At 42.3% G+C, this 23,870-nt stretch overlaps 3 protein-coding genes across 7 annotated transcripts in view; 1 reads left to right on the top strand and 2 right to left on the bottom strand.

Moving 5' to 3' along the window:
- The window catches only part of itga2.2 (integrin, alpha 2 (CD49B, alpha 2 subunit of VLA-2 receptor), tandem duplicate 2), a 39,069-nt gene extending 19,065 nt beyond the window's left edge, over window positions 1-20,004 (top strand). The window contains exons 13-29 of the mRNA XM_077019197.1: window positions 6,762-6,905; window positions 7,659-7,862; window positions 7,955-8,085; window positions 8,981-9,144; window positions 9,468-9,730; window positions 9,808-9,884; window positions 13,404-13,542; window positions 13,698-13,790; window positions 13,942-14,018; window positions 14,116-14,199; window positions 14,438-14,540; window positions 14,770-14,880; window positions 14,997-15,107; window positions 16,330-16,443; window positions 16,642-16,731; window positions 16,979-17,095; window positions 17,284-20,004. Coding sequence (XP_076875312.1) covers window positions 6,762-6,905; window positions 7,659-7,862; window positions 7,955-8,085; window positions 8,981-9,144; window positions 9,468-9,730; window positions 9,808-9,884; window positions 13,404-13,542; window positions 13,698-13,790; window positions 13,942-14,018; window positions 14,116-14,199; window positions 14,438-14,540; window positions 14,770-14,880; window positions 14,997-15,107; window positions 16,330-16,443; window positions 16,642-16,731; window positions 16,979-17,095; window positions 17,284-17,394 — 2,133 coding nt within the window. The 3' untranslated portion in view covers window positions 17,395-20,004. The remainder of the gene's footprint in view (window positions 1-6,761; window positions 6,906-7,658; window positions 7,863-7,954; window positions 8,086-8,980; window positions 9,145-9,467; window positions 9,731-9,807; window positions 9,885-13,403; window positions 13,543-13,697; window positions 13,791-13,941; window positions 14,019-14,115; window positions 14,200-14,437; window positions 14,541-14,769; window positions 14,881-14,996; window positions 15,108-16,329; window positions 16,444-16,641; window positions 16,732-16,978; window positions 17,096-17,283) is intronic.
- mocs2 (molybdenum cofactor synthesis 2) lies at window positions 8,444-22,382 on the bottom strand. 5 transcript variants are annotated; one of them, XM_077019204.1, is made up of 6 exons: window positions 22,246-22,382; window positions 21,947-22,068; window positions 21,691-21,849; window positions 12,930-12,974; window positions 10,595-10,677; window positions 8,444-8,643 (listed from the first exon to the last, which is right to left on the bottom strand). In XM_077019204.1, exons 1-3 carry the CDS (start codon window positions 22,255-22,257, stop codon window positions 21,723-21,725), a joined length of 261 nt encoding a protein of 86 aa, XP_076875319.1. In that variant the 5' UTR covers window positions 22,258-22,382; the 3' UTR covers window positions 8,444-8,643; window positions 10,595-10,677; window positions 12,930-12,974; window positions 21,691-21,722. The 5 variants fall into 5 exon arrangements, with proteins under 5 accessions (XP_076875319.1, XP_076875318.1, XP_076875321.1 ...); XM_077019203.1 differs by lacking the exon at window positions 10,595-10,677; XM_077019206.1 differs by lacking the exon at window positions 10,595-10,677 and having other exon boundaries at window positions 21,712-21,849.
- Window positions 17,304-20,436, bottom strand: LOC143525362 (molybdopterin synthase catalytic subunit). Its single transcript, XM_077019201.1, has 5 exons — window positions 20,316-20,436; window positions 20,066-20,219; window positions 19,533-19,656; window positions 19,299-19,359; window positions 17,304-17,565 (listed from the first exon to the last, which is right to left on the bottom strand). Exons 1-5 carry the CDS (start codon window positions 20,434-20,436, stop codon window positions 17,492-17,494), a joined length of 534 nt encoding a protein of 177 aa, XP_076875316.1. The 3' UTR covers window positions 17,304-17,491.
- Window positions 22,383-23,870: the final 1,488 nt, after the last annotated feature.

Genomic DNA, 23,870 nt, shown 5'->3' with positions numbered 1-23,870 from the left:
AGACCCATGTAGAGATCCACCAGCTTACCTCTTGGGCCTAGACTTCCATCCCCCATGGAGACCCAAACCTTGTCAAACTATGCTCTCAGGAATCTCCCCAGCTCCTGGTTTGTCCTCTCCACCTGCCCGTTAGCCTGTGGGTGATAACTTAGACGTGAGGCTCACTGTGATGTTAAGTTTAGAAAGGAATTCCCGTCATACATGCGAGGTAAACTGCGTTCCCCTGTCTGACACGATGTCCGAGGGCAGGCCGAATTGCCATAACACATGCCGGAACAGCAGATCCGCAGTCTCCCACGCGGTGGGCAGGCCGGGCAGGGGCACGAACCGCACCATCTTCGAGAAGGGGTCCATGATGGCCAAGATCGCGGTGTTGCCTTCTGAAGATGGGAGATCGGTTACAAAATCCAGAGGCTGTGCCGATCCGGGCAGAGGGAGCAGCTTACCTGTGGGTGGAGTGCGGGGAACCTTGCTACGCGCACAGTCAGGGCAGGAGGCTACATGCGCCAGCACATCGCGGTGCAGCCCGGGCCACCAGTATCAGGCGCTTAGCAGCTGGGCAGTCTTGGTTGTTCTCGGATGCCCTGTGCCTACTGACGTGTGTGCCCAGCTGATCAGGTCAGTACGCTGAGCTGGAGGCACATATTTTCGATGAGGTGGACAGCTAGTTGGGAGATAAAACCGGCCCATCGCTGGTAGAATCCACACTCACGGGAAATGAGTGGGACAGGGCATCCGCTCAAGTGTTCTTTGAACCGGGCCGGTAAGTCACCTGAAACTTGAAGCGCAAAAAGAATAGTGACCATCTCGCCTGACTTGTGCTTCGTACTCTTTAAGTATTCCGGGTTTTTGTGATCGGTGATAACTGTGAAGGGATGTTTAGCTCCTTCTTGCCAGTGCCTCCTTTCCTCAAAAGCTAGCCGCATTGCTAGTAACTCCCTGTCACCGACTCCTTAATTGCACTCTGCCGTTGTCAGCTTCTTGGAGTAGAACGCTATTGGACGTAGTGAGCCGTGCTTCTTGAAGCGCTGTGATAACACTACTCCGACGTTAGAAGCATCAACTTCGACAATGAATGGGCGTTTGGGATCAGGCTGCTGTAAAATGGGAGCTGTAACGAAAGCCTGTTTAATATTCTCAAACGCCTTCTCCATGACCTCAGTCCATTTTTAGCTCCCCTGCGTAACAAGTCAGTCAGAGGTCTCGCTATCAGGCTAAACAAACAGATGAACCACCTATAAAAGTTCGCAAAGCTGACGAACCTCTGTAGCTCACGCCATGTGAGCCATGTGAGGCTGCGTTCATCCTACCACCGCCTCTACCTTTCCCGGTTGCATGTGTATGGAGCCCGGCCTAATGGTGTAACCTAGGAAGTTCACTGCCCGTAGGTGGAACTCGCACTTCTCTAGCTTACAATACAGATGATTGCACAAGAGAGTGCCCAGGACTGCTTGTACATCCTGCACATGTTCCAGGGTATTCAAATAGATTAGGATGTCATCGATATAAGCAACGACGCATCTATTCAAGTATGCCCTCAGAATCTCGTTAATAAACGCCTGGATGTACGACGGGGCGGAGGCCAAGCTATAAGGCAGGACCTGGTACTCGTAGTGCCCAGTGGTGGTACTAAATCAGGCATGAAAATCTGTCACCTTTCGGCGAAATTTGCCGTTTTGAAGTTGAAAAGGGTAACCTACGTGAATCGTGTAGATCCGGTGAGTTTTTTGTTTGGGGGGGGGGATCGGGTGATTATATGTATTAATTATCATATTGACTTAATAAGCAAACAGAGCACTTCCGAAATCGGCAATTTCAATGACAGTGGCGAGCAGTTTCCGCCCAGAACCTTCATAGAGGCCAAATTGCGTTTCAATCAAACGAACGTTCTTCATTCATGTTATTCATTTACTGCTAAGCGGGACGAGAAGCAGGACCTAGTGCTACACCGGGGACAAGTCAGAAGAGCGTACATTTACCACTACATTTACCAGATCGTACATTTACCACTAAATTTACCAGATCGTACATTTCCCAGTGGATTTAATTGGGTTATTAATGGTTTCAATCGTTTTCATATTTTGCGGTAAAACAAAGTTACTGTCGTTCGCTACAGCGTTGAACACTATCAGATCTAGCCACAAGCTCTTGTGATAAATAGGTAGATAGATGGGCCTATTAAGTTCGCGTCAACCCCGTGTAGTTAACGGTGACATAAAATAAGAATCAAGATATTTTTTTTCTAGTGTGTCTGTAGTTGTAACTGGTGAATCCAGGGACGTGAGAGGACATTCGCGCCAGGGCTGAAAAGGTTGAAGATGAAGTTGTAAACGCTTGTCGTTTGAGTCTACCCTGTGCTTTAGCCCATGTTAGAAAATAAAAACACGTGAACCCTGGTATTTTACACTCATTTTCGCCGATGATGTATTTATTGGTTCATTAAGACGTAATGGTTTTGACTGAGCCATCTGGAATGGCGAAAGCGGCCTCTCGGGTTTACGGATCTGGCTCCATACATTGAATCCATTGACATGACAGTCAAAAAAGTTTTTTTAATGGATTTTACTATATTTTACGGAGCCCATAAGGTGACATCATGTAAAAAAAAATTAATAACGTGTGGCCACGACTTATTAACGCATGGGAACGAGATACTAATGTCGCCTTTCACACACGGCAACAAAGTTTATTTTTTCACAGCAAAGCAAGCAGATCCCAGGGATGTTCGCGAACTGACTGCCCAAGGAAGGTAAACATGGCTTTATATAAAGTAATACTTAATTATCTTGTTCGCACGCGTTAATTATCTCGTTCGCACGCGTTAGTAAGTCGTGGCCGCGTTATTATATTTTTTACATGATGTCACCTTACGGGCTCCGTAATATTTGGCATCACCTGTCGCTGTATCCCCATACACCCCCCCCCCCCCCCGTATACCCATGACGTCACATGTCAACGCCCCGTCGCCATATCCCCATGACGTCACATGCCCCGCCCCCGGTCTTCTCACCTTTTTAACCCCTGACCCATTTTCATGCCTGTAAATGCTGTCTTCCACTCATCCCCTTTGCGGATGAGGTTATAGGCGCTGCTTAGATCTAGCTTAGTGAACCAATTCGCTGACCTCAACTGCTCCAGTGCCGAAGGCACTAAGGGCAGAGGGTAGGAATAGTTGACTAAGAGGGAATTGAGCCCTCGATAATATACGCATGGCCTCAAACCTCCGTCTTTCTTCTTTACGAAGAAGACGATGGCAGAGGCGGGCGAGGTAGAGGTAACCCTGAGCGAGAGCCTCCTTAATATACTGACTCATCACGCGTTCCTCCTCCTGGGAGAGAAGGTTTCTTTGAGCTTCTTTGAGCATCACGCTACAGTCCCAGGGGCAATGAGGAGGAAGGCGTGTCACTTTAGCCACGCTGAATACTTCCCTGAGATCTCGATAATGCGGGGGTATGCTTTGCTGAGTCGCGATGTTGGGGCTATGCTGGTTGATTCCGCCAGCACCTTAGGGGGGGGGGGGTCTGACCTTCCGGAGGGGCGTGACCCACCCTACCAAATGACCTGTGATCCAGTTCATGCTCTGGTTGACAGGATGACGTGTGACGGGAAGAATGTAAAAGCTAATGAATTAAGTGCAACCCTGGATGCAAATACGGACTGGTGCAGTGCGTTGTGAAATGACGCCCCTGCCCACAGGCCGGCCATCCTGTGCGTGCACGCGACTCGGCTGGTCCAACTTCCTCAGGGGGACTCCGAACTCCTCCGTCAGGCTCTGCCGCATCAGGTTCCCCGACGCTCCTAGGGTCCACTAGGGTGGAAACCCCAAGAAAAACAACCCCATAAGAGATCTGAATGTGCCCGTTTCCCTGACGGGAAAGTAAATTGCCCATCAGGGATGTACTCACCTGGGGGTTCTACTGGGTTCCTCTCCTGGGTGGGCTCCGGCGTCGGAACGGGCATCGTGGGTGTAGGCATGGGGGTTCTGGCACTCTCCTGCAGGAGACGGTCGAAGGTGATCACCAGTCTCACCACCTCGTTAAATTACTGTTGCTCTGGACGACAGCAAAGTTCAGCTTTCAACTCCGGCTTTAAACTATTCAAAAAAACACCTGTGAGGGCTGCGTCATTCCATCCAATTCCTGCTGCCAGGGTGCGGAATTCCAGAGCATGTTTGGTCGCAGATCTGGTGCCCTGTCGCAGCCGCAGTAGGCTCTGCCTGCATGCATGCCCCTGGCGCAGATGATGGAACACCTCATGGAGTTCTTTAACAAAGGTGTCGTAGTTCAGGGTGAGGAGCGAATCCCCTGAAATTAGCGCCGCACCCCAATTAAGTGCCTTGCCTGTGAGGCAAGAAATGACATAGGCCACTTTCGCCTGGTCCGTGAGTTGCGGCTGATAAGTGAAATATAGCTGGCATTGGACAAGGAAGCCCTCACAGCCTGGAGACAGCCCGTTATTGAGTACATAATATTTCTCAGCTCATTTAATTCCTGCTGCTGCTTACCTATGGTCTGGCTCTGAAAGGCCCGAACCTCTAAAGGTGATGTCTCGCTGCCTTTGGCAATGGCTGTATGTCATGCTCTTTATTATCCATGAAAGTACACATGTGAGAACAAAAGCAGAAGCAACGTAAAGCACAGTAAAAACTCACAAACAGCAGAGAACAATTACAAAAGTGTAAACAAGACTTCCTCTCCTGCAGCGTGAAACTCACGTTAGGCCTGTCGCGATAATTACATTATCGACTTATCGTACGATAATTTTTTTTACCGCGATCATTTCTGCTGATGTAGATAATTGGTCATTGGATTTCCGCGCACATTTGTTTACATGAGAATAAACCGCAACTACGTTAGATTTCAGAAAGGCACGCAGTGCTGCTCTCTCGCACCCCCCTCCCTCCTTAAGGGAAGACTAATCTGTGGTCAGAGAGCGACATCTACCGGTTAGGAAATGAGTGCGGTACACGGAGAGCGCATGCGTCAATAACAGTGCCTCCACACACAGGTGGAGATGTGTTCGGGAACGTATTCGAGGCTAAAAGGACTCGAAATGATTTGAAATAATTCGCTTTTTATCACATTATTTAATGGTTGTTTATTATAGTGACCGTAGCGCGACTCCGCCTACCTCCACGAACGGTGGAAGCATGTATAATTGCTTTTCTTTGCAGTGTTGTTCGAAACGATATGTGGTAGTATAAGAAACACCCCTCAAAAACAGGGGAATGAACATTTACCTGACGAACTTTAATGTTGCTTTTGTGTTTCAGGTTTGAAAAGTGCTGGAATTTGTTCGTTTCACAACAAATAGCTATCTGACTGAACAGTTCTCTTGTATTACGTTAACAAATATGAGCCTCTTGTAATTCCAGGACGAAACATGAGAGAACGTGAAGACGTTAAGATTGGGCGTTTTGAAAATAAACATCCATTAAATAATGTGATAAAAAGCTAATTATTTCGAGTATATATATAAAGATTTAACTTAGTTAAGTTTAACGTGCTGGGTATTATTGAAATGGACCTTTATAGTGACGTACAAGTGCTTGAATTCCACCTTTTAAACGTGCATGAATCCTGCAAACATGACTTCATTGCGCTGAGGCGCGGCGCGCGCGAAGTTACAAAATTTGAGGTGCACAGGGTTGCCAGGTCCTACAAACATTTCCCGCACAAAGTCAGTGTAAAACCCGCCCCTCAGAAGCCTAAACTAGATCAAAGCCCAAAGTTGTTGGGGGGGGAATTGCAACTCTGGAGGTGCACGACCTCGCGCACGGGCGGAGCCACTGCGATTACGTCATTTTCGCCGCGCGGACCTTCACGCCGCTTGCGACGCGTCAAGTATAAATATAATATTATTATATTATTATTATTATTAAATTCTGGGACAATATATCGTTCTGAAAATGTTGTTATCGTGACAGGCCTAACTCACGTAGGAGGCGCGTTGTCCTCAGGAATGTGCAGCACTGGACTGCACGACCTGTGGGAAAATAAAGAGTGTACAATAACCCTGCACAGGTGTTAGTCTGGGGTAGTGTCTTGGTGCAAATGGGCATGTGTTGTGTACATGCGCCCTCTGGTGGCCTCCCGGCTGACCCACCGTGACGGTAGTAATCTTTAAGGGGTTAAATAATTTTGTCAAAGTGGAAATCACAAAAAGGACATTTGTTGGTATATTAGAAAAAATATTGTAATTTAAGTTGCATTTGTATACAGTCCATGACATAAGTTCTGTCGCTTATCCATGTTGTGGAAACAAAAGCTTATAACCTGACTTTAAATTCATCGATTGGTTTTAGAAATGACTCATATGAAAGCTGAAACCCTCCCAAATGAGATTTATTTTATGAAAATTAATTTGCTTTACTGCAGAAATATTGATCATTTAATGAACACAGAAAGGTCAGATTTTGGCAAGACAAAAGTTTTGTCACCCACAGAAAGTAAGGTGAAAATTAAACAAATAATTCACTTCATATACAAATATATGCTTCATAACACTGGTGAATGATGACGTGGTGCTATTAGAGCCATATTTAATATTTTGTGTGACTTCCACAAGCTTGAAGGACCGCATCCATGCTCATTTTGCTTGTGAAGTGTAGTTGTTCTGTGACTGATAAACCTCTTCTTAGACTGTAGCATGAGAGGATGGATTTGTAGCATAAAAATGCTTTACAGCATCTGTATTATTTGTCTGTGTATTGTGTGTTGCATTATGGGATGGAATACACCTTTATTTGGACTTCGGGACAGATCGGCTCGTATTTTGGCAGTGTGATTTGTCCTTTGGATGTGAATCATGATGGTGTTACGGACCTTTTGCTGGTTGGTGCACCCATGTACATGAGTGCCACGAAGAAAGAGGTTGGCAAAGTATACGTGTTCTCCATCACCAAGGTAAGCTGTTTATTGTCAAACTACAGCTTTGGCTTGAAAATCTCAGCATGTACAGCTACAATCATTTTAGGTGTATAATTATATATACAATATTATAATGTATAATTGTGTTTTGCAACTACGTATTTCTACAGAAAGAGTTCAGAAAGAATATGACAAGCAAGATGAAATGTCATTCAGATTAAACCTTTTTATCTTCCTCGTTTGTTTTGTCATTACCACATACCAATGCGCAAGGCGAATAACAGGGTGTGCTACCGCTAACAAAAGTAGATCTATCTTCAACACTACAGTAGTGAAATATAAACATATCTATTTAATTAGCAAAATAGCGCATTAGTGCTAGTAAAACACCAAATCAAAAGTGACACACACTTAAATACACAGATAAAAAGCAAGACATGGGTGCAACGCATAACGTTGAGGAGACAAGGAACAGGTGACACGAATTAATACAGACACTCACCGAAACACACACGATGTATGTATATGGACATTGGGGAAGCAACAACGAACACACGCGCAAAAGGAGGAGTGTACTGTGACACTAAGAAGAAGCCAGCCTACACATGTGTTTATAGTCTATATTTACAAACACATATAGAGCCATAGACATTCTAAATATCTTCTAAGAACTCTACTCCTGTGTGGATGAGATAAAGCCAATTCAGTTGTGAGTGATCCTAACTTTGAATAGATGGAACTTTAAAGGAAGCTAATATTTTTCTGAAGTTTTCATTTGTGAATCTGCAGGGCATCTTGAATAGTCAGACGTCTCTGGAGGGTCCCTCTCCATTGGTGCATGCTCGTTTTGGGATGGCCATCTCTGCTGTCCCTGACCTCAACTTGGACGGCTTTAATGATGTGGTTGTTGGAGCTCCACTGGAAGAAAACAACCAAGGAGCCATTTACATCTACAATGGAGACAGGAAGACCATCAGAAAACAGAGCTCACAGGTAGAGCAAATGCTGATAATGAATTTAGTTGGACCCCAGCAATACTCGATAGCATGAGACTTCATTTCTGCTTTTATTTTCCCAAATTCCAGAAGATTCTTGGCGCTAAACTGGACCCATTATTGAAGTTCTTTGGGCGTTCTTTAGATAGTAGTGGAGACATTAATGGAGACTCCATCCCAGATGTGTCCGTGGGGAGTTATGGAAAGGTCCTGCAGCTCTGGTGAGAGTATCCCCTGTGCAGTATATCTTTCCCATTATGCACTGATGAACCAAGATGTTAAGATTAACATTACATTTTTATAACATTACAAGATTATTGACATTACAGTTAGTTTTGTGTTTTTGTTTTCAAATAAAGTTATTTATATTTCCCTTGTCTTTTAGAAAAAATATTAATTTCTGTTTTTTCTTGTGTACACAACAGGACACACATTTGTAAACATCTTAGCTTTGTTATTGTTGCTAGCTGTGCTTAAAATTGTTTCACCATAGTATTACAATTTTGAAACCCAAAGATTGTATGTGTACAACTAACCAATAAATGTGACACCGGGACAGAAGCAGCAGGAGGCAGAGGCTGTGCACAAAAGGATTTATTTTCCATAACAGCAATGAATGAAAACACTCAGGCACTAAGGCAGAACGAACACAACAGAATACTCAACATGCACGAAGTAACGATGAAAGTCCCCAGACTAGCAGTCCAAGTGAGAAGCAGGTCTTTCCCACGTAGCGAGGCAAGGTTGCAGACTGAATGCACAGCACTGGACAGTGCGACCTGTGAAAATTTAAGTGGGCTTAACCCGATTAGTGGCAGGTGTCAATATTCAGGTCATTGAGATGGTGGGAGTGTCCGGGGATGTGAGGGTGTGCACTTTGAGGAGGTAGGCGTGCTGGTTTGTGAACGAGTGCGTGTGCGCGCCCTCTGGAGGCGTCTAGGCCGACCCACCGTGACAATAAAAAAGTGAAGCAAGTGTATACTTTTAAATATTGATAATTCAGTTATTCTCTGAATATGACCTTGGCAGGTTATTAGTGGCTATTCTTAAGGTGTCTTCAGTGAGGAGTCTCAGCTTTTCTACAGCTACAGGTGACCTGTTTTTATGTGGCTTCAGGTCCAAGGGAATTGCAGTTCTAACGGCCAAGGTCACATTCAGCCCAGACAAAATCAGCATTCTGAGTAAGACCTGCAGCTTTGGTGGGAGAATGGTGTCCTGCTTCACCGCTAGCATCTGCTTGAACGCAGCATTCAGACCTGCAGTCCCACTCAGCCCAGCAGGTACTATCTCACTCCCTCACTTTGAAAATTGGAAAAATGTCCAGATTGTTACTACTAAATAAATTCCTCTTCTTTAGATGCATTTGGATACATTTTATAACTTTTTGCACATGGAATAATTTAGCATGTTTATATGTTTTCTACATATTTTATTGAATATTTTCTACATATTTTTAATGCCACTACCCTATTAAAGTATTTATTTATTTATTATTTAAAATTCCTGCTTTTGGGAAATGTTTTGGGAAATATATAAAAATATTACCTTACACATACTGAATGTGTAGTTTAGTATACATCAACCTGTATGTTTTTAAAATTAGGCATCAGATACATCCTGACACTGGACACTGACCTACAGTCATCTCGAGTCAGTTCCAGGGGTCATTTCAGTAACCTAGAGAGAGTCGTCCAGCGGAACATCAGTGTGACCACATCAGAAGTCTGTGAGGACCATAAGGTCTATGTCCAGGAGTCTCCTGACCTCGTTAACTCCATAGCTGTGCGTGTCGATGTCAGGCTCCAGAACCCAGACCTATCCAGTCACGTCTTGGACATTTTAAGTCCTACTGCATGGGAATTTTTTGTGAGTGTTACCTTCTGACTTAGTCAAGGTTTTGTATTTTGGAGCAGTTATTTTATTGACAGTTATCTTCATTTCAGATTCCATTTTCTAAGGATTGCGGTCTTGATGAACTATGCTACTGTGACTTGGTTTTGACCGCACAGAGCCCGCCTCAGTATGTATAATAAAACTCCTTGTACCAGATTTTAAATGTGTAAATGAAATGTGTGTTGCCATTTATGTAAATACTGGGAAAAGAGCAGAAAGAGTAACTGAATAGATTTACTTTTGCAGTTGTATTTCTTTTAACCATGGTACAGACCAAATATGTTCCAAATAGAAATTTGCCTTTATAAATCCTTGCCCGTTAATTAAAGTAATTTGTGTTATAAACTACAATGAAGTTCATTGAAGGTGTTTTGTTGATTGTTGGTTTAAGTTGGATGAAGTTTTAAGTTGATGAATTACTGGGTGTAGGATTAGTGATCATTCAAGTGCCTTTAAAGGGTGCTGATTGCTCATATGCCTTTGGAAGAGGTAGAGCCTCAGTTTATTTTAATATCAGCAAGGCACTCTGCTGTATGTACAGGCAGTGAACATTTATTCCACAGTTTACATGCTAGTGAAATAAGAGTTAGAGTCTTCATTTTAGGCCAAATAGTTGAAGACAAACTGTAAACGAGGCATGAAGGTGGTGAGATACAGTGTGGCATGAGACGAGTAGGCAAGGGCATGACAGTCTACAGGAGGCCAGGAATATAGCAATGGAGTTGGGAGAGTGAAGGTGCCCAGTAGATGTACGAGACTTTGGAATAGGATATGTAGAATATGAGATGTGCGGTTACGCTCTGCACCAGCTGCAAGAGTCTAGTGGCATGTACAGACCTGCCAAGAGTTTGTTGCCATAGTCCAGTCTTTCTACCATTTCTACGAAACGCTTCCAGTGTCCAGGGTAAAGGATGGGGTCACTATATTGTGAAAGAGAGTTGAATACAAAAGATTGTATTCATCTAAAGTTAAACAAATTACATGACTTTGTTAGGGGGGCTCATCATTGCACATGATCTTAATGCTTATTAACTAAAGCCTCTTCTCTTTTACTATATACAGTGTATATGCAATGGGGAAAAATAATTCAGTCAGTCACCAAGATGACAGAGGCCTGTAATTGACATCATAGGTAGATCTCAACTATAAGAGACAAAATGAGAAAACTAAATCACATTGTCTGATTTTTTAAGAATTTATTTGCAAATTGTGGTGGAAAAATCAGTATTTAATCACCTCCAAACAAGCTTTCTGGCTGATTTCTGGCTGTCACAGGCCTGTAACAACTTCTTTAAGAGGCTCCTCTGTCCTCCACTCAATACCTGTATTAATGACACCTGTTTCAACTTATCAGTATAAAAGACACCTGCCCACAAGTTACACTCCAAACTCCAAATATGTTGTAGACCTGCACCAGGCAGGGAAAACTGAATCTGCAATAGGCAAGCAGCTTGGTTTGAAGAGATCAACTGTATGAGCAATAATTAGAAAATGGAAGACCTATGAGACTACTGATAATCTCCCTCAATCAGGGGCTCCACACAAGATCTCAGCCTGTGAGGTCAAATCCCAGAACCACAAGGGGGGACCTAGTGAATGACCTGCAGAAAGCTGGGACCAACGTTACAAAGGCTACCGTCAGTAACACACTACGCCACCAGGAACTCAGATCCTGCAGTGCCAGATGTGTCCCCCTGCTTAAGCCAGTACATATACGGGCCCGTCTGAAGTTTGCTAGAGAGCATTTGGATGTTCCAGAAGAGTATTGGGAGAATGTCATATGGTCAGATGAAACCAAAGTAGAAATGTTTGGTACAAACAGCTCGTCGTGTTTAGAGGAGAGTGAATGCTGAGTTACATCCAAAGAACACCAAACCTACTGTGAAGCATGGGGGTGGCAACATCATCCTTTGGGGTTCTGTCTCTGCAAAGGGAGCAGGACGACTGATCCGTGTACATCAGGGGTGCCCACAGTTTTCAGCTTGCGAGCTACTTATAAGGTGACCAAGTCAGAAAGATCTACCGGGGGTGGCGGCGAACGTAATTTGCTGAGCGGGGGGGGGGAACGTAATTTGCTGAGCGGGGGGGGGGGGGGGGGGGGGTGGGGTGGCGACCGTAATTTGTTGAGTGGATTGCAGATTGGCTACCGTGAATGTCAATCAAAATACAACCGTCAGTGCAGATGTGCGATTCATCTACTACTATTTTATGTGACGCGATCTACGCACATTCCTTCGCGATCGACCGACACTTCCTTCGCGATCGACCCGGTCGATCGCGATCGACGTAATGAGCACCCCTGGTGTACATGAACGAAGGAATGGGGCCATGTATTGTGACAGCCTCAAAACATCACTGCTCTAGAGGAGATCTGCATGGAGGAATGGGCCAACATACTGGCAATGGTGTGTGCCAACCTTGTTAACACTTACAAAAAACATTTGACCTCTGTCATTGCCAAGAAAGGATATATAACAAAGTGTTGAGATGAACTTTTGCTATTGACCAAATACTTATATTCCACCATTATTTGCAAATAAATTCTTCAGACAATGTCAAAGTCAAATGTATGTATATAGTGCTTTTTACAACACAAAAAGCAATCTTATGGGTCCAGATCCCAAGCCAAAGGCGACAGTGGCAAGGAAAATCTCCCTATGATGGTGGGGAAAGAAACCTCGGGAGGACCAAGACTCAAAAGGGAACCAATCTTCCATTGGGCGCCCCCCCCCCCCCCCCCCCCCCCCCCCCCCCCCCCCATAGCCATTGATTTCACCAGATGATTGAGTCTCATGTATTTCCTTGTCAGCCTTAGCATTTATCCCTCATTTCCTTCAATTTCTTGTTAATCTTAGTGTTTTTCCATGCCTGTTTATGTTTACGGTCTGAGTCTCAGTCTAATTCTCCTAGTGTTACTCCCCTTATCTCCCTCTATTTCTCATGGTGTTACTCGTGTGTTTGTCTATATCTGCCTGGTTTGCTTCGTTGTGCTAGTCCAGTGGGCAGAAAAGAGTACAACTGAATCACTGGGTAGTGGAGAAACATCACCTGGTCAGAGCCATCCTTTCTGTTGCACCATGCTGAGATGAACAGTCAGAATTGGACTGTGTGAATCAATGATCCCTTCCTGTGAGGTGTCAAAAGTTCATGCTGGTGGAGGTTGAGTACTTACTGGATTGTGGAATGTTTTCCTGGCGCAACTTGGGTCTTCTGAGGCCTGTGGATGGATGTTTGGACATTATGATTTAACTATGTAGTTCATCTCTTCAAAGTAACTGTTTATTATTTAGCAGGACAATGCCACAAGGTTCATATAGCCCAAGTCATATGGTTTCCAAGAATATGACAGTGAGTTTTCCTCACTTCCCTGATCTTAATCCTACAGATCAGCTCTGAGATCAAGTACAATTGGCTCCATATCATCTAAATTTCAGCTGTTGTGAGAATCTGTGCTGTCCACATGGTTCCACATGGGATCCTGCATGATTTCATCACTGGTGATCTGTGTCTCAGTGAACTGCTATGATTCTACATGGGTATGGGTGTATTAATAAACCACATGGGAGTATTAATGTGTGTGTGTGTCTGTGTGTGTGTGTGTGTGTGTGTGTGTATTCTTTACTGTAAAATTTTTATCTTTTTGAAGCTCAGAAACCATTGAGGTGATCTATGGAAAACGGCTGTCTTTCACTGTGACAGTGTTGAACAGGATGGAAAATGCTTACAACACAAGAGTCTCCATTCTCTACTCCAGCAACCTTTTCTACACCTCTATTACACCACCTGTATGTGTGACACACTCAAATCTTCAATTTTACTTTGCACTAAAAAGACTAACTCAGTACTGCCATTACAGTTTAACACTGACAAGGACATGTAACAGCCTCTCTGTTCTTATGTCTCTATTGTGACATGCCTCATATCAGTCCTCTGTTCTCAGAGTGATGGCACAGAGGTGAAATGCTCCTCTGCCAAAGATGCTGACATTCTGACATGTCAAGTGGGTTATCCTGCTCTCAGGGAATACCAATCGGTGAGGCTGAGCATAAAGGACTCTTGGATATATGTATGAGAATGACTTTGGGGTACATGTTTGAAAATGAGTATTGCCATTATTTTTGTAGCAGCAGTAGTTTTTAAGCCATACAGTTGTATCACTCTCAATGTGTCTTTTCCCATTTCAGGTTACATTTGAGATACATTTTCAGTTTAATTTTGGACATCTAGAAAACAAGGTCTCTGTGGTCTTTGAAGCCCAAAGGTAGGAGGTCTCCACACCATGAACATCTGTATGATGATTTCTTGTGTACATTGTGTCAATGATCAGTAGTCCTTGCATTCAGTACTTTTCTTTGCAGTGACAGCACAGAGGAAACTCCAGGAGATAACAAGGAGACAGTGAGTATTCCTGTCCAGTACAGCACAGGGATCATTCTCAGCAGGTAATGCTCCAATGCCTCCACAGACCACAGCAGTAGGGCTGCAAAGTCTCACTTATGCTAAACTAACAATATGGCTAAGTAATGGAATGGCAATTTCAGAGAAAAATAGTGCAGAGTGCAAAATAATATACAAAATAGACTCCAAAATAAATTGCTAAGAGGGTTTTATTTGGAGAAAAAAAATCTAATGTACCTTTGCGCCAACACAACTTTTCATTGTGTGTATTTTTTTCAACAGATATGCAAACATGAATGTTTATTTGCTTGAAAAAGCGGAAGATGTTCCAACCAAGATGAAGGCATACAGTGATATAGGTCCAGAATTTACATTCAGTCTCAAGGTCAGTGGTTCTTTAGAGGGGATTAAAATCTTGATGGAATTTCAAAGAAATAAGGGTGTCCTTCAGGCTGTTGTTCTGTGATTCCTGTCTTGGAGAACCAGAATGCCATACAGTACTGTGATTCCTCAATATTACACCTGCTGAAGGTCCTGATTACTGAACTGAATTGATGGACAGATAGTGTATGACTGCTGTGATGTGAAATAAACTCTATGTGGTGTTTCTGCAGGTGTCTGGAGGAAACTTCCCAATCGAACTGGCCTACCTTGATGTGGAATTTCCCATCAAGTCAAAAGCAGGGAATCATCTCCTATACGTCACCTCTGTCACCACTGCACCTGTAAGACCTTGGGTTTAATGCACAATATAAAATGAGGATGTATTTGGATATAAAGGGTGTCATTTATGAATTGATAGTGTTTTATTGACTTTGGTGCTCTCATTTTCATCTAACAGACAGCTGATGTTCAGTGTGACACCAGCTCTCTGACTGACCCCTTTAAGATCAAGGACAATGAATATACAGCCAGCTTCACCGTGGAAAGTTTCAGAGGGATTCAAGAACTGGTCAGTGTGTGTCAAAGTCAAATTTATTTATGTACCACTTTTTACAAGACATGTCACAAAGCAGCTTTACAAGCGCATGGGTCCAGATCCCTAATGAGCAAGCCAGGGGAGACCGTGGCAAGGAAAACTTCCCTATGCAATGATTTAGGAAGAAACCTTGGGAAGACCAAGATAAGTGAGAAATTAAGTAGTGGTGCAAACGATGGAAACAGGTTAGGGACAGCTCAGGTTAGCTTAACATTTCAACATTTAGGTTGAAAATGTCAAACTATATGAAAAAGACTGCAAATGATGCAAAGATGGCAATTAGACAGAAGGATGCCAAGAGTACTCACCCACAACTGATGTCATTCAAAAAACAATGTTCCTGAAACAGAACAAGTCCCATATAAAGAAGATGCACTGTCTCCACTGCTGTTGTACGTAGACCTGACACATCTCAGCCAGCAGAAAGAGTGGGCATGGCTACAGAGTCAACAGCAGAACTAATATCAGCCACTTGATATCAGCAATTTCCAGTACATGGATTATATCAAGTTGTGCACCATAATGTAAAGGGACATGGACTTACTGATCCACCTACAGCAAGGACATAGGAATGGAATTCGGGCTGTAAAAGTATGGCTGACTAAAAAAGGAAAGTACAGATGGAATTGGCAGGCAGTAACGAACATGTCCAAGCAATGGCCCCCAAGGGTGATTTGATGAGGGACTACCTCAGTCAGATGGGGGACGTGGTAATCATGGAAGCAGAGATGGCAGGACAGACCCCCCCATTGTGTCAGTGCCATCTGGAGAACTTTACAGTACCATACTTGTTTTTTCCTGCACTGTGACACCCATGAAGTGAAAGCCAGTAAGGCAGCTACATGATCGAGAAAACTGTACATCTCTAATGACACTATTGAGTTGTCTTTGAGCAGTTGTGCTCCAAGCAGAGCAGACTGCTGAAATTCTCATTCTGGACATCAGTTTTCAGCTCTGTAATGAGGACCATAAATGTTTCAGTGGCAATGCTGTGATCTTTCACCTTTATTCCTCTTATTGCAAAGTGACTATAACAGTTAGGCAAAATATCATGTGACGTATGCCAAAGCAACAGCGATAGAATAAATCCACTCTTCCTTTTTTGTCTATGAGCTACTTCCTATGGAATCGGTTTGCTTTGTACTTTAGTCAAAAGTCCCACTGATCCCACAGGTTATGTGCTTGTCATTTACAGAACTGCAGGAGTGCGACATGCAAGCCAATGAAGTGTGTGCTGAAGAACATAAATGTGCAGACTCATTACTACGTGAATGTGACGGCCTGGATTTGGAACGGCACATTTTCAATGGTCCCCGTAGCTTCACGTTTTCTGATTATAATCTTGCTATGTCATATATAATCTACTTATACAATGTTTCATGAAACCTAGTTCACTGCTTTTGTAACACCAATTTATTTAAATGGGCAAACATAGATTTACTTTATTTAAAATCAGTCAGTATTTTCCTGCTGTGCAGCATCACAAGGTTGTTCTCTGTGTCCGCAGGCTGATTTCCTCTCGGTTGACCTGGCTGTGAATGCAAAGATTGAGACATCACAACCTGAGCTAATCTTAATCTCACACAAAGATGTGAAGGTACTAAATGATAATGAACAACGTTACTTATTTCATTTTATTTCATTGTTGCATTGTGTGCTGGCCAATCAGACCAGAAGATTAAAAACATAACTGCTACCAGCTCACCTACATCTAAAAGTACTTGGGAGGAATCTCTTTGGACTCCAACCCTTTTATAAATCCTTCACAGCACATATTCAGTAAATGATCAATTATCAAATCCTGGTAGTTTGGTTGTTCCAGATGAAGTGGTTGGTTTTAACAGGTCAGCGTCACTGTGAGTAAACCAGGAGCCAAAGCAGACGTCCCTGTTGGAGTGATTGTGGGCAGCGTTATTGGAGGTCTAGTTCTATTGACTCTTCTGGTTACAGCTCTATGGAAGGTATGACTTTTACTCAGCCTGGCACTCAAACCAATTTTTGGCCACCTCCAAAACATCTCTTTGCTATCTGTGTCCTTTTTCATATTCTTTCATAATTACTTGATAGAAATAGTTTCATGCATAAAAACATGACATTTTGGTTTAAATAGCAGCAAACAAACAACAAACTTTGTTTGTGATATCCACAGTTGGGCTTTTTTAAGAGAAAATACCAGCACTTACAAACTGGGCAAGATGCCGCTGAAACAGAAGGACTGCAGGACAATCAGCCAACAAGCACCAGTCCCGAATCAGCTTAAGGACTATGGCTACTGTGGCATCGGCTAAAATACACCGATTTCAGATCAGCCAAAGAGTCAACAATAAAGAAACCCACAAATATGAATCCCAAATTCATTATACCTCACCCTGGCTGTTACAGCCGGTCCAGACACCAGCGGAGAGTTGGGGTTCAAGCAGATGCGTGGGTCCTAACAGGAAGAGTGGGGAGTATGCGTGAAACTTTGACCCAGTTTGACTCGGGGCAGCCAGGCAAGTCTGAACACTGCACAGAGCAAACAGCAGGCCTGTTGTGCAGCTTTCTGGATTCTTTCTCTTTTTGTTTTTTGCATCTGCTTCTGATTTTTCTGCATCTTCAACACATTACATTTTACATTTACATTTATGGCATTTGGCAGACGCCCTTATCCAGAGCGACTTACATTTTTATCTAATTTTTATACAAGTGAGCAATTGAGGTTAAGGGCCTTGCTCAGGGGCACCTCAGGTCTGGGGATCGAACCCACGACCCTCCGGTCACAAGACCAGTTTCCTAACCACCAGGTTTCCTGCCCTACAGGAGTGTGACACTGGAGTGTCTTTCAAATGGGGGATTTTCGCTCAGCATTAGACAGTCTTGTAGCTGAACAGCATAAGGAATGGAACAGCACACCAACATTACAATGAAATTATTACTTTTGCCCTTTTCTGTTTTTTTGTGTTAGATGAATATTGTAAATACTATTTGAAATATAAGACAGAGAAATAAAATGCAGGTATGGCACTCTGTTAATTACTTGTAAACCAATTAGGGACCAATTAGAGTTTCAGTGAATTAATTTTAGGGTAACTATCCACACACAATGAACAATTTAAAATGTCTACACCTTTTCAGCAACCATTCAAATGAACATTTTTTAAATTACACTACTACCTAATCAGTGGGTAATGACAGATGCAGAATTTATATATAAAAATATATACCTAATGTGCTATGCTAAAATAGTAGTGCAATTTTATTGGTACACCTGTAAAGTATTATGTAGTCCAGGAGAAATGTGCTTTTATAGATCAGATCTGGAATTATGTAAAATGTACCTTGAGCCCCTGAGTTCCTCCATCGAATCAGAGCAACCTTGTTCATTTGTCTTTCTCAGGAATATTCAGAGATGCATGTTGCCACTGAATTAAGACTACTATGACTTTTTGTACTGTACTCTTTATATAGACTATAGTACCAATTTAACTTGCTGACTGCTTTGTACATTACACTATAAACAAGATATAGGCTCACTATGTCCTCAAGGAAAAGCTTGGGATCCATCAAGTGTCAGGCACTTTCAAAAGCAGCTAAAGACAGTTTTTCTTTAGCAATTCATTTATTTAATCTTTTTTTTAATTCTTTACATGTGAATTTTTACAATTCTGTGAAATGTGTTATTCCTGTATTGTCCCTCCTGCTACACTTTGGAATGCATTTGTATTTATATATGATCCTTGGTAGACCACAGTGAGTTACATTTACATTTTAAGATTATTAGTGATTACTTTAAACACTGTACCTCTTTTTCCAGGCTATCAATGAGTTACTGTGTGTGTCTTACTAGTGAACACACTGATCTAGAACTTAAGATCTAGAATTTAAAAATCTTTTGAAATTAATCAGTGAAGAGCACTGACCATGCACAAAAAGCTTTAACTGTTTACAAATTACACTGCTATGTTTTGTTTTTCCAGAAATACTGCAGACAGAATACTGCTTTTGTAATTTTATTGTAATTAATTTGGCAATAATTAAATGTTTTATCTGCATAAAAGCATCATTGTTTTCAATACAAATATACATACTTGTATACTATGCTATGCCACAATTATGTTGTTAGTCAGTAACACACAAGGTCAATGAACTGCAGTTTAGTGAAGGTGGAAGGTCAGCTTGTCTTACTTCCTGCCCACCGACACTCTCTGTTCTCCTTCCAGCAGGGCTCCTCAGATTCATAGATCTCCTTAAGAGGAAACCACATGCAGCATTTTACAGCAGTTAATTGCATTTAAAAACAACATCCTAATATTAAAGATAAAATGTAATAACTATACTAAATCAGTAATACAGATAGTTCACAGCTAAGAGGACTTTTGATGTTCACAAATAACAATTCACATTCTGGTTTCAGCACACCTTTTTCCAGATAGGGACAGTAGCTTTCAGAGTGTCTATGCAGTACTTCACAGCCTCTAGAGAATCATGCCGATGAGGTGATGAGATTGCAATTATAACACTGGCATCTGTAATAGGAACCACACTGCAGATGCCCAGTACAATCAGTACGAAACAAGGTCTTCCCTCCAGGTACCATATTGCAATATCTTTTAGGTCATATTCAAATAGCTGCTTTAAAATGTATCAGTCAAACATCTGACTTTTTAAAAAACAAAAAGCATGTGTTAAATTAAACTTGAGACAAATTTAAAAACAATATATTTACAAAGATGGACAGATTTGAATTCTTGGATTAGTTTAGACTCAAGGCTTTGAGAATTCAGATAAATTTTAGGAAATGTTTTCATTTTGTATTTAAAAGTGAGTGTATAATAAAATTTTGTTTAAATGTTGGTTGAAAATTAACTGAGCAGCTATATGCCATCCACATTTGTCAGCAAAAATGTTTGTCTACTAAAGGTTTGCAAATTTTGGAAACTGGATTTGCTCACCCAAGCCTGTGATGAATGCAGATGTGCCGGATGGTCGGCCATGTTTCTCTAATATTTGCACATATCTTCCTTAGCTCAGACTCCGCCATTGGGACATATGCTTCATATTCCAGCTGAACTACCCTCTTCCCCTCAAAATAGTCTCTGGTAGTCCCTGTAGCAAGCAGACCAATTTTACGTGAAGACGGAAAGTGCAATGTTAAACAAAATACTTAAACATTTTCTGGGCAACTGAAAGTTGGTATCACACCGAGAAATAACGATGTAGCTCCACACGAGGAACAGGTTACTGAGGTAGATGCTGCATCAATAGAGAGCTTGTCAGTAGTGAATTTAATCAGGTCAAGATAATTGCCTCCACCCTCAGACATGTCTGTAATTTAATACAAAATAAACATCAGTTGCAGTCAAATCAAGTTTTATGGTCTTAAATGATTAATAGAAAAACTGGTCTCATGTCGGACTGACAGCTGTAACAAGAAAAGTGTTACATGATAGTGATGTGTCGGTCGCGAATGAACCGGTTCAAAGAGCCGGCTCTTTTAAGTGAACGACGAGAGCTGGTTCCCCTCTAAGACCGAGCCGGTTCCCCTCTACATTCAGCAGCAAAATTAATTTTTCCAATAGGCCTATTCACTTTATTGGAAGTGCATTTTTAACAGTAACAATGTATTGAAGCAGGTTCGGTAACCGAGGCATAAACTGCTTAATCCAAAAATCCCGAGGAGGGAAACTTTATTGATAATGCAACCCTGGCGCGGAGGCCCCGCCCCCCAGTGTCACTTAAAGGGCCAGACACCTTGAGTGGCCAAGTGTCCTTAGTGAATTCACCGTGAGCAGTAGTAGTAGCTACAGTATCTCCTGACATTACGTTTGTGTAGCTGCGCGGTATTATTTGTAAAATTATTTGTAAACGTAATACAAGCGAACTGTTCAGTCAGACAGCTACTTGTTGTGAAACGAAATACCATTACAATTTAAAGCATTTTAAAGTAGGCTACGTTAGTCAAAATTCCAGCACTTTTCAAACAAAGCAACATTAAAGTTCGTCAGGTAAATGTTCATTCCCCTGTTTTTGAGGGGTATTTCTTTATACTACCACATATCGTTACAGGAGGACACTGCAAAAAATGACTTGTAAAACGTGCTCGCGCTCTCATAGGGTCGCGTGCGGAGTGGAGCGCTACGGTCAGACGCAAAAGTAGAACTGAGCCAAGAAGAAATAAAATATATATATTTTACAAGGGAAAATAAAAATAGTAACACACAGTTACTTGGATAAGTAACTTTAATCTGATTACTGGACTGGAAATAGTAGCGCGTTATATTACTTGTTACCGAAAAAAGTGGTAAGATTGGAGTAACGCGTTACTGACATCACTTTCCCCCCCCCCCCCCCCCCCCCCGTCAACAAAGTACGTTCGCCACCCCCCCTAAGAAGGAGCCATTTGGGAGCCGAAAGAGCCGACTCTTTATGAGGAGCTGAGCCAAAAGAACCGGCTCCCTAAAAAGAGCCGAAATTCCAATCACTATTACATGATTTCACTAAACACTATCAGTGTTTATGTTTAATCATTTCCTATAAAACAAATTAACTAACAAGTGAGAATTAAGGTAAAGATTACTTGGAAGACTTCAGTCCCCACCTCCAGGTCCACTACCCTCCACTGAGAGGCGGGATCACTGCGACTTCGTCCCCTTCACTCAGGCTCACGCGCTGTTCCCCAAGAGGTACGTAGTCCTGACGCACCGCGAGCACCACTTGCTCACGGACAGCAAATAGTCTGTTAAGAAAGATTTATATTAAATAGTCCAACCCTTGCATTCACCCGCCTTTCAACACGGTTTCCAGAACATGTGGATACAACACCTTCCACTTACTTTGGATGACGCTTCTCCAGTTCTTGCCACAGCTGAATGGACGTTAAGTCTGATCGGACTCTGATCTTCTCTGATTTCACACCAGCTAGTTCGGCACTTTTCGCAAAGTACAACACTGACACCTAAAACAGTAGCACAAAATTAATCCGCTATCAAAATAATATTATAAACTATCGACTGCAGAAAGAAAGTCGTATTATATATTCCCATTTATGCAAAGGCTGCATCTACTTCCGATAGTTACTAAATAAAGTCTGTAAGGATGGTCGATCAAAGAACTACACGATGTACTATCATACCTCGATACTCATGAATGCTGTTTTGAAATGCACTGACGTTCCAGAAAGGCCTTGGTGTAACTGTTATTGCTGCACATTCTTTCTAGGTTGTCTTCCTGGCACCTTAAATCTTATTGGTCCTGCGGTAGGTCATTCGGCTGCGGAACAGGAAATACAGTCCCATTTCTCCGGATAAGCCCGTGGTGGAGCTGAAACGCTGCTGAACCCATGTCTATGTGATAATCAAGCGCGGCACTGCGGCACATTTTCTAGTGTTCAGCGGAAATAAAAATGTGAACTGTTAATATTATAGTACCGCTAGCAGATTTCTCCCATACTTCACAGCACTGCTTATCTAACCCCCCATTTGATTAAACCGGGTAGGCTAATTGTTGGAATAATTCTAGACAGAATCATAGCGTTTTGCTACAAAATTCAGACACATTTAAATACTATTTTTAATTTAACGATATCATATTTAACAATAATAATATAAAATATAATACCGCACAGAAAAGTGTGTTTGTTTAGCTATTGTAGGTTTAACTGTGTTTGGGCCATCATCGCTTGTCTACCGACAGAGGGAAGTCGAGTCAATGTTTTCATGACGATAATTAGACTATGCACATACTGAGGAACGTCTACCCGTCATATGTCAGATGTACAGTCATGGCCAAAAATTTTGAGAATGACACAAATATATTTTCACATGATCTGCTGCCCTCTGGTTTTTATGTGTGTTTGTCAGATGTTTATCACATACAGAAATATAATTGCAATCAAATTATGAGTAACAAAAACTTTTATTGACAGTTAGAAGGAGTTAATGCAGCAAGTCAATATTTGCAGTGTTGACCCTTCTTCAGGACCTCTGCAATTCTCCGTGGCATGCTCTCAATCAACTTCTGGACCAAATCCTGACTGATAGCAGTCCATTCTTGCACATTCAATGCTTGCATTTTGTCAGAATGTGGAGGTTTTTGTTTGTCCACCCGTCTCTTGATGATTGACCACAAGTTCTCAATGAGATTAAGATCTGGGGAGTTTCCAGGCCATGGACCCAAAATCTCTATATGTTTTGTTCCCTGAGCCATTTGCTTTATGGCAAGGTGCTCCATCATGCTGGAAAAGGCATTATTGATTACCAAACTGCTCTTGGATGGTTGGGAGAAGTTGCTTTCAGAGGACATTCTGGTACCATTCTTTATTCATGGCTGTGTTTTTAGGCAAGACTCCCTTGCCGATTCCCTTGGCTGAGAAGCAACCCCACACATGAATGGTTTCAGGATGCTTTACAGTTGCAGAGGTGTCAATTCCAGGTTCAGAAAGTAAAAGTCCTCACCAGGATTTTGCTCAGGCTTCCTGGATTGTGTTGATTCCACTAATTTTACCTGGATTGCACTAATTAGAAAATCTACCAAGCTTGAGCAAAATCCTGGTGAGGACTTTTACTTTCTGAACCTGGAATTGACACCTCTGTACAGTTGGCACGAGACAAGACTGGTGGTAGTGCTCACCTCGTCTTCTCTGAACAAGCCGTTTTCCAGATGTCCCAAACAATCGGAAAGGGGATTCATCACAGAAAATTACTTTACCCCAGTCCTCAGCAGTCCACTCCCTGTACATTTTGCAGAATATCAGTCTGT

This window comes from Brachyhypopomus gauderio, chromosome 10 (genome assembly GCF_052324685.1).
Source record: "Brachyhypopomus gauderio isolate BG-103 chromosome 10, BGAUD_0.2, whole genome shotgun sequence".
NCBI classification, from domain to species: Eukaryota; Metazoa; Chordata; class Actinopteri; order Gymnotiformes; family Hypopomidae; genus Brachyhypopomus; species Brachyhypopomus gauderio.
The sequence above is the reverse complement of the archived record's forward strand: the minus strand, read 5'-3'. Positions and strand labels throughout refer to the sequence as shown.